The 10,089-nt window shown below is 60.8% G+C and overlaps 1 protein-coding gene across 1 annotated transcript; it reads left to right on the top strand.

Moving 5' to 3' along the window:
- Positions 1-488: 488 nt before the first annotated feature.
- LOC129047650 (uncharacterized) lies at positions 489-4,361 on the top strand. The gene is made up of 3 exons (XM_054519152.1): positions 489-975; positions 2,887-3,451; positions 4,210-4,361. Exons 1-2 carry the CDS (start codon positions 558-560, stop codon positions 3,312-3,314), a joined length of 846 nt encoding a protein of 281 aa, XP_054375127.1. The 5' UTR covers positions 489-557; the 3' UTR covers positions 3,315-3,451; positions 4,210-4,361.
- The last annotated feature ends 5,728 nt before the right edge of the window (positions 4,362-10,089 follow it).

Raw genomic sequence — 10,089 nt, 5'->3', positions numbered from 1 at the left:
TGCTACCCTCCTCCCTCAGCTCAGGGGCTGATGGAGATGTACTGATGCCCCTCCTGAAGGTCACTCGTGTTCAGAAGTCCCACAGAGGTGGTGAGCCTGGGAGACATCCCCTCCCTTCCCCTCCCTTGGTGTCTTTGAGGGAGGTGGAAGGCACGCAGCGCACTGTGGAGAGACCCTGCTGCTGAGAAGCGCGTGGCACCTGTCATAGGCACCTCTGGCTGCTACAAGTTCCCGGGCATGGCGGCTGCAGGGTGGCAGCCAGCCCAGAAAGCCAGGATGGGCCAGGGAGGTGTGGCGGCCCACAGCAACTGCAAGCCCCAGGAAAAGGTGGGCTTCTTCTGCTCTGTTGACTTGCTGTGAAAAAGGCCAGCTGGATACAAGCCTCCGCCATGGAGATGTTAGAATTTGCTCCACGTGTTTTAATTCAGTGGTTTCTATCGGTGGAGTATCTACAGCAGTGAGGTCAGGAGTCCTGTCCAGTACACGGGGCACTGCTGCCGGCCAGCCCGAGAGGTGACGTCATAGTTTGCCCACTGGTCACGAAGACGGAACGCTTGATGGGCACCTCAGTCCCAGGGAGGAGACCGCGGGAGAGGCGGCGGGACCAGGGGTCCGGCCTTCAGCGGCTTGCTCCGCACACTCAGGGCTCCCCGGCCCTCTGGCGCTGGGGGAGTTGGGTCGGTTGTGCATGCTGCATGGCCGGAGGCTCGGGGCCAAGGCCACCCTCCCGCACCCACTACTCTGGGAGGCTCCAGATCGCTGCCCTGAGATCGTGCCACACTCACCCCCTGGAAAGGAGGCAAGGCCGCCCTGGACGGAGGCGACTCGGAGTCCCAGGAGGAAGGAACGGACACACCAGCCTCCCTGCAGAGGAGGGAGAACGTGGTCCCCGGTGGTATCAGGAAGAGGCAAGGCCGCTGGTGGGGAGAACCGGGAGCCTCCACTGTGACTCCGAGCAGGGGACCAGGGCCAGAGGTGGGTGTGTGTGGTGTCTCAGGAGGGCGCAGGGCACAGCTAGTCTGAGGGAACCAGGGTGTGGGGCAGGGCCAGCCTGGCAGGCCGCGGTGCCTCTGACTGAAATGCAGTAGACAGAGCAAGACACTGCAGCTTTGCAGCTGCGGAGAGGTGGGCACTGTTAATAGGCACAGAGAGACGCTGACACCGGCGTGTCCCCAGAAAAGCCAGGGTGCCCGACCTCCGCAGGGCCTCTGGGAGCCGGAGAAGGTAGAGGTCTCGGTGTGGCCGGAGCGATTCACTGTCTGGCACCCACGATACCGGTCTCCTTTGCTTTCTTTCCATTTTGCACCATGAGTGGGAAGGAATCCGAGCGCAGGAGGGAGGAGGGGGGCCCGCAGAGCCGGGCCGGGACAGGCAGGGCGAGCCCAGCGGAAGCGCGGTCCTGAGGCCGCCGGATTCCGATCCAAGGCCCAGAGTGTCCGCGACAGAGCCGGGCTTCACCGAAAGCACACGCTCAGCGGCCGTCCCGGAGAGCGCGCAGCCCCAGTGAACCTATGGCTCAGCATTTTCAGAAGAAAGCCTGTCGGCATAGACTTTCCGTGATTTCAAAGGAGACGCTTCCAAAACCAAGGTCTTGGCCTAGATTTGGAAGCGATTCCTCCAGAGCTTACATTTGGAGACCGGTAGAGACCGGGCCTGTTGGGACAACGGCCCCGAGGGCTACGCTGCGTGGACTAGGTTCCAGACGCGCTCTGGGGAGGCGCCTCCAGGCTAGTTCCTGAGCGCGCTCGAGAAGAGTGTGCGCCGCAGGTGCAGGCGCCGCGACCAGCCAGGGCAGAGCTAGCAGTTCGCCGCGGGCGAGGGAGGGGCTGTGGGTGTGGCCGGGCGGGGGCGGGGTTAGGGCGCGGCCTGGGTGGGCCGTGACCGTGAGCGTGAGCTGGGGTATGCGCAGGGCACGGCCCAGGGATGAGCACGACACAGGGGCGGGCCTTGGGTAGACGCAGAAGGCGTGGGATGGGAGGGGAGGGAGTGGGTGGGGAGAAGGGCGGGGCCATGGTATGGGTGGCAGGGTGGGCGGGGCCCTGGGTGGGTAGGGGCCCGCGGAGGGCGTGGGAAGCGATGGTTGGGTCCTAGGCGCGGGCGTGATAGCGGGGCTGGGACGAAGTGGGCGGGCCGTGGGTGGGCGCAGAAGGCGTGGGGTAGAGACAGAGGGTGTGTCCGGGCGAAGTGGTCGGTCTGGGACTCGGGTCTGTAGACACCCGCGTTGGGATCTGGGCGGGGCGACCGGCGTGGAAGGAGTGTCCGGCCCGGGCCCGGGAGCGGGCCCGGGGGCGGGAGCAGGGCGTCCAGCGGAGAAGGCAGAGGAGAGGAGATGCGGGCTCCTCCAGGTAGCGCAGGAGCCCCTCCGGCTGCCGGAGCCCCGCGAGGGCGCTAGTGGAGGGCAGGAGCCGGGGCGGCGGAGGAGCGGAAGGGATGCTGCGTTGCCTTGGAGTGTCAGGGTGGGGGAGGAAAGACCAAGGGACCCACGTCCTTTGCCCCCGCCGCGGAGTCCCGGGCCGGCGAGACTTCTGCAGCCTGCCCAGCGCCCGGGACCTAGGGCTTTGCAGGAGTCCGCCCGGGAGCTCTATCAGAGCGGGCGTCCTCCCCGCCGCTCCAAAGGTGGCTTGGGGCAGGTGGGGCGTCCCGGAGGGAATGGAGGGACCCTGCCTAGGGAAGGTGAGTCGTGTGTGCTCGGGTATGTGTGCACTGCGTGGTGTGTGTACACTCAGGTGTGTGAGTGTAAGTGTGTGTGCACTGCGTGGTGTGTGTGTGCTCGGGTTTGCTTGTCTGTGTGAGTGGGGGCGGGGCCGTATCCACTGGACACTAAGAACTCTGTTGCTTTCAAGCCCCCATTTGGGGACCATTCTGGATTTTTCACATTTCTTCCAGTCTGGCACATTCCTCCCCAAACACCGGCGTCTTCCAATGGCAGGAGGGATTTCACTGCTTGTGGGGCTTCAGTGCTGAACCAGGCAGCCCTGAGCAGACCAGGACCGAGCTTCCCAAACCTGACCGGGAAGGAGTCCTGGGTGCATCTGGGATCCACGTGGTCGACAGAGAATCAGCTCGCAGCTCACCACCCCAGTGACTTCAGGGCAGCCCACCTTCCCCTGGCGCTCCTCAAACGAGCCAGGGAGTGGCCCCTGCTCAGACTCCCCTCCTGCCTCCCGGACCCTGCAGGCCTACCCGCCCCAGTTGCCCTTTGCCCTCCTGCAGCCTTATGGGGGTGCTACATGTCTGAGGCCCGGTCTTCTGTCCTCCTGCTCCTCCTGATCGGGGGTCTGGGCACTCTCCCTAATTCATCGCGAAGACTCTGACACCCAATGCCTGTCTTCAGGCCCCGGCAGATGCAGAGAAGTGGGCTTCACACCCACACCTGCTTGACCTCAGGTGCTGGCTCCTGCAGCCACAGCCCTGAGCCCTGGCCCCTCCAGGCTGTCTCCTGCTTGTCCAGGTGGGCATGAGCTGGTCAGTTCCTGGCCGCTGCCCTTCAGACCCCATGCCAGGACTTTGGGTTGGGCTCTGGGCATGGCACTGGCCAGGCCTGGGTGCCTCCTTGAGCAGCTGAGGGCTGGGAGGGATGACGATGTGAGCGGCTATCTGGCTTCAGGCCCAGGCTGGCCACCTGGTGGCCACAGCTCTCACAGGCTGGGCCCCTGCTTCTCCTGGCTCCCCTCTTAGGGGCAGGAGACCCTCAGTGGCCTCACTGCGGACTGCTGGACAGGCCCTATGTGGAGGCACCATCCGGGTCCGCCATGCCTCGTAGGTCAGAACATCCCTGTGAAGCGCATGGTGTTTTCTGTGGCTGCCACAGGAGGCTCTGGCCAGGGTTGCACCCCACTGTGGCTCTCATTTTTTTCAAAGCCCAGCTCACCTCCTTCCTGAGCAGCCAATGCCTGCACAAAGCACAGAGCCAGGTGGATTAGGAACCCAGCTGATGAGAAGCAGAGGCCCTTGATTTAAGCCTGATCTTGTGACAGACAGGAAGCAGAGACCCTCTAAGGGAGCTCAGGCTGCCCGAGCCCACCTGCCCAGCAGGCCCCACAAAGTTCTTCTGCTCTAGGAGCACTGCAGCAAGGTGCCCTCTTAGAAACCAAAACAGATGGCTTGACCCCACTCAGGACCTCGAGTGGTCAACCCCTGAGTAGCCCCACTGGGCAAAACCATCCCTGCCTAAGGAAGGCATCCTTAACTCAATTTTTGCCTTTCCAGGTCTTCCCTGAAAGAAGCCAAACAAGTTTTTAAAAGTTTAAGAAAATCAAACAGAGGAGGAGAAAAATAAAGCCACAAATACGGAATCATGGAATAATGATTCCGTAATAATGGCCCACCATAATTGACGGGCCAATCCCTTTATCCAAGGCATGTGTTTTTGTTTGTTTGTTTGTTTGTTTTGAGATGGAATCTCACTCCGTCGCCCAGGCTGCAGTGCAATGACACGATCTCAGCTCACTGCAACCTCCACCTCCCAGGTTCAAGTGATTCTCCTGCCTCAGCCTCCCAAGTAGCTGGGAATACAGACACCCGCCACCACACATGGCTAATTTTTGTATTTTTAGTAGAGACTGGGTTTCACCATGTTGGCTAGGCTGGTCTTGAACTCCTGACCTCAGGTGATCCACCCACCTCGGCCTCCCAGAGTGTTGGGATTAAAGGCATGAGCCACCGTGCCCAGCCAAGGCATGTATTCTTACGCTTGAGATAGAACAGGTCTACCAACATTAAATAGAAATCAGGGAGTGCTCACTGTTTGGAAGAGAAGGCAGACAATGAAACTGGGTAGACAGGCAGCCGTGTTGCAAGGCTTTGGCCTCTGAGATGCCTGGGGCCAAAGCCAAGGGTGGATAGATCTGTGTTTCTGTGCCTCACAGCATGAACCTAGATAGGTGATGCTTCCTGGGAGAAGCAGGCTTAATCCAGGCACTGCTTTCTACAAAGAGCTGTTCTCAGAGGGCTTCTCTGAGGTCAAGGCAAGGTCTTCTGCCAAGGCATGCTGGTGGGTGGGGTCCCAGATACCCACGGCTGCAATGAGATTTGCAGGAGATGCAGATCACCTCAGCCCAGTGCTCTTCATAACCTGTCCCAGTGTCTAGGAGCTCCATAACACTCATCCTGTGACCCTAACACTAACCCTGATCCTCTACCTAACACTGACCCTACCAATAACCCTGACACTAACCCTGACCCTAACACTGACTTTAATACTGACCCTACCAGTGATCCTGACATGAACCCTGACCCTAACCCTCACTGTATCGCTGACTCTCACTGTGACACTGTGACCAAGACCTTGACCCTGACCCTAAGTCTAGCCCTAAACCTGATCCTAACACTAACACTGACCATGAACTTGACCCTAACTCTAACCCAGGCTCTAACCCTAACCCAGAACCTGACCCTATGATACTGATACCCTGATGCTGACGCTGACCATAACCCTAACCATGGCCCCAACCCTAACCCTGACCTTATGACCTTGATCCTAACCCTAACTCTGAACCTAACTATGACACTGACTCTAGTCCTGACCATAATTCTGATCCTACTGCTAACCCTAACCTTGACTCTGACCCCGCCACTCAGACCCTGACCAGGACCCTAACCGTATGTTTGAACTAAATGTCTTCACATATTAGGGATGTTTTAAGGTTCTTGTAAGTTTTGGATGCATCTTGCTGACTTGCATTATTTATAATTTCAAACACAAGCAGCTATGATTGAGCTTTGCAGCAAATGTTTTCCTTCTCTTGACTTCTGGGTCAGTTTAATTAAAATGTGCTTTGCTGTTGCAAGTCAAGCTTTTTAAAAAACCATTGAATTTATTGGACAAAACACAATATGTTGTAGCTGAGACCACACGGCCATTCAGAGTCCCAGATTTTGCATTTTTGTGTGTATCAAAACAGTCTTGTTATCCTTACTGCCTTTAGAAGTATTCTGCTTGACATACATAAAAATGCATAATTCAAAATACTGATTTCATTTGATTCATTGCCAAAAGTCAGTTTGAAATCCACAAACACATAGACACAGACACACAGCAGCAGGCAGATGCTGAGAGACCGTCTCAGGCACATGGGATGTGCACACAGACACACGGGGAAACACACACACACAGCATGTGCACGGAGCACCATGATGCACAGAACATTTCAGAAAGTAAATATGGAGTTACCAGAAGGTCAGGCTGCTTCCTCAGGTGAAGCACAGAACCCCCCCTGCAGGGGCCCTGGGATCTCATTTGTGAGCAGTCCAGGAGAGGCCCTGGCCCAAGCAGGCTCCCTCCAGAGGCCTCAGAGGTCCTGTGGTGCCCTCCCTGCATCCAGGCTCCAGTGCCCCAGATCTCCACACTTTGTCATCTTCAGTGTCTGGGCCGTCAGAGGCTGTCCTCTCGGGGCCAAAAGTGAAGTGGGGATCACAGCGGGTACTTTGAGGAGGGGCAGGGTTCACATTTGGAAACCCCCCAACACACACCATGTCCAATCTCCTCCCTGTGTCAGGACAGAGGAAGGCTTTGTGGCCCAGAGGCCTGTCCAGGCTGGGTGACCATGTGCTCTTTGGCATGTCTCTCCCTCCACAGGCCCCATCTGTGCAGTGGGGATGTCAGCGGCCCAGCAGAGCAAGCTGCTGCTGCTCAGGCCCTTGTGCATGAGTGTCCAGCATCCGGTGGAGGGGCAGGGCTGAGGGTCTGAGCAGGGCTCCGGAGACTCCCAGGGCTGTGTCCTCGACCTCTCCCACTGTGAATGCTGAGAGCCACACGGACCCCGCAGCTGAGGCTGGGTGTCTGCTGGCTGTGTTTGGGGAAGCCCAGAGCCTTCAAGCTGCCCAGCCAACCTCAGGCCACAGAAACCTAGCCTGGGGAGGGGATCCTGGGTTGCTGCCCCAGCTGGGGGCAACTCAGGGACACACAGGCCCCAGGGGTTGACCACAGGCTCCTCAGCCAGGGCCTTAGCTGGTCATAGGTGCTCCAGGGGCCTCTGCTCCAGAGCATGGGTCTGGGGGCCGAAGCCCTCCACCTCAGGGCTGTGCCAGGCCTCGCGGGGGTCAAGGGCCTCTGTGGCATCTCTGGCAGGCACAGCTCACCCCAACTCATGGCAAACGCTCTGCTGGAGACAGAGGCACAGCCTGATGTGGGTGATCCCCCTGCATGGGGCCGTCTCCCTGCCCCAGGGGTCTGTGCTCACGGGGGTGCAGGGTCCCATAAACCTCCCAGGGGTAGATCCCACACCAGCAGGAGCCTCTTCCAAGGAGGCTGGGAATCAGGGCCTGGGCCCCTCAAAGGGTCCTGGGAAGTCCTGGTCACTCCAGCACGACCTCCTGCGCAAGTGACCGAGTGTGCCACCCACTGCTCTCCCGATTCTGGGCCAGGGCAGCCCAGCCTCCAGCCAGCTGCACGGAAGGGATTGGGAGAGCAAAGCTGGGGCCGCTCAAGTCGGGGCTGGGCTGCCCCAGGGTCCTGGGGACTTCTGCCCTTCCATTTTGCTGGGCAGGCCCTGTGGTGCTAGGGGATGGGAGGTGGCCTGAGGGGCTGTCTTCTCAAATGCCCCAGAACTTGGAGCCTACTGTGCTGGGATCAGCCAGTGCTTGGCCCTGGGAGGAAGACAGGCAGCCCTCATGCCTTCCGAGGAGGCCTGAGCCAAAAGCCAGCATCCCTGGGAAGACAGTCCATGGGAGGAGACCTCTCTCCAAACAGGTCTCCTGCTGGAAGCCACATCCCAGCCACACTTCCCAGGAGCACCCCCAAGCCCTCTGGGGCCAAGAGGAGTCAGGAGCCATGCTGCCTGCGGCTGCTGGGCTGGAATGTGGGATGAGGGACTGGGATCAGGTTTCCTCCCCTGCCTGACTTGCTCATTTCAGGAGGGGAGCTGGGCCCTACTCTAATCAGGACCAGCTGTGCTGGCTGGGGCAGTGGGGGATGTGCCTGCGGGGAGAGCGGGGCCATGCACTCCCTCCTGGCTCCCAGGAAATCCCCAGGAAGCTCTTACGGTGGGAGAAACTGAGGCCTGGGGTGCGGAGCTGCAGCACACCCCTGTCCAGCCACACAGGGCCCTGCCCTGAGAGAAGCTGGCTGCCTCCATAGGCCCCAAGCTTCCCCAGCACCCAGTGCCATCAGAGCTGGTACTGTGCCTCTTGGTAGCGGGGGACAGGGGCATCGCCCACTGGGATGCTCCTCAGGCCAGCTGCAGAGGGCCGTCCCAGGAACACCACACCTGTGGTGAAGGGAATTTCATACTGGGAGCCCCCCGGCACCCCAGCCATTGCAGAGGGAGGATCTAGCCATGTCTGGGCTGCTGGGCCAAATTCCACCACACCAGCTTGGGCACAGGACCAATGCTGTGGGCGGCCACGGCTCTGCAGGAGCTGGAAGTCAGGCTGGCCTCCAGTCGGGGAGCCGAGGTGGGTGGGCCCACTGGGTGCTGGGGAGGAGACAGAGATCAGTTCCACTTTGGCTGAGACTTACAGAGAGGCTGGGCCCTGGACTGGGGGATCACAGAGGGTGAGAAGGGCACTGTGGCTCAGGGCTGAGGGGTGGTGTGGCCCTGGTAGGAGGGTCCCTGGCAGGACACAGAGGGTAGCTGGGAAGGTCAGGCATTGGGGCAGGGGCTGCGGGGCCCAGCTCCAAAGGAAGCAGTGTGCTCAGGCACCTGCGCTCCAGACCCCAGGGCCTTCTCTAGGCGGGGATCTTCCAGGCCACCCAGCAGCCGCGCACCGGGCCTCACACTGCTGTTCTCCTATGAGGGGCAAAGAGGGTGGGAGGAAGACACCTTGAGACAGGCCCAGCTGTGGGGAGGGGCAGCAACACACAGGCGGGGCTGGGCCCCAGGGCAGGTCCCTTCTCGATAGACCAGGCTGCCTTCCAAGCCCAGCGGGCCGCACAGGGACCGCAGCCTCGCCAGGGCCACAGCAGGTGTCCTCCCATGACCTCCTGAACTCCCCATTCCCTCAGGAGGTGCCCCCAACCCCTCCTTCCCACAGGAGCCGCCCCCCACCAGCCCCGCCTTCCCTCAGGAGCTCCCCCCACCACCCCCTGCTTCCCTCAGGAGGTGCCCCCCACCCCCTCCTTCCCTCAGGAGCTCCCCATACTAATCCCTCCTTCCCACAGGAGCTCCCCACACCACCCCCTGCTTCCCTCAGGAGCTCCCCCCACCCCTTCCTTCCCTCAGGAGCTCCCCCCACCACCTGCTGCTTCCCTCAGGAGCTCCCCCCACCCCCTGCTTCCCTCAAGAGTTCCCCTTACCTCCTCCTTCCCTCAGGAGCTCCCCCCGCCCCCCGCCCCCTCCTTCCTTCGGGAGCTCCCCCAACCCCCTCCTTCCCACGGGAGCTCCCCCCACTCCCTCCTTCCCACGGGAGCTCCCCCCACCCTCTCCTTCCCACAGGAGCTGCCCCCACCCCCTCCTTCCCACAGGAGCTCCCCCAACCCCCTCCTTCCCACGGGAGCTCCCCCCACTCCCTCCTTCCCACGGGAGCTCCCCCCACCCCCTCCTTCCCACAGGAGCTCCCCGAACTTCCTCCTTCCCTCAGGAGCTCCCTCAACCACCCCCTCATTCCCACGGGAGCTCCCCCAACCCCCTCCTTCTCTCGGGAGCTCCCCCCACCCCCTCCTTCCTCAGGAGCTCCCCTACCCCTTCCTGGCCTCTGGTGCAGAGCAGACCTGGGGCTCCGGTCTGAGGGGGGGCCTTGGTGGCCTGGGACCTGGGGACACTCAGGGAGCTCCTTGCACACAGCAGCATGTGCTCCAGCGCCTCAGCAGGGCCCCTGGTGTAGGAGCAGAGCTGCTTCCCAGGGGTTGTAGCTCAGCTGGACACGGGGACTCAGCTCTGCTGGGATTTGGACTGTGGGCACTGTGTGTGGCCTTTAGAGCTTCTAGCCCATCCTGAGGGAGGCCAGTGACTGGTAAGACATTCTGGGCTCTCGGAGCCTGCATGGCTCAGGGACAGGTATTCTGGCTTAGAGGTCAAATACCAAAGCCCCTCACATCCTATCCACACACCATCCACCCATCCAATGCAGGGGTTTATCAGTGGTCTCACATACAGGGCACAGTTGCCACAGGGCTGCAGAGTTGGGTGGACAAACCCCTCAACATCCCCA

Source organism: Pongo abelii, chromosome 1 (assembly GCF_028885655.2).
Source record: "Pongo abelii isolate AG06213 chromosome 1, NHGRI_mPonAbe1-v2.0_pri, whole genome shotgun sequence".
In the NCBI taxonomy this organism is placed as follows: domain Eukaryota; kingdom Metazoa; phylum Chordata; class Mammalia; order Primates; family Hominidae; genus Pongo; species Pongo abelii.
This window is presented reverse-complemented; position numbering and strand designations above follow the sequence as displayed.

Bases quoted from the DNA above. Each gene is read 5' to 3' on its own strand.
- LOC129047650 (XM_054519152.1), top strand. From the start codon at position 558: ATGGGCACCTCAGTCCCAGGGAGGAGACCGCGGGAGAGGCGGCGGGAC. The intron at 976-2,886 runs GTGGGTGTGTGT...CATTTCTTCCAG, and splicing joins GCAGGGGACCAGGGCCAGAG to TCTGGCACATTCCTCCCCAA.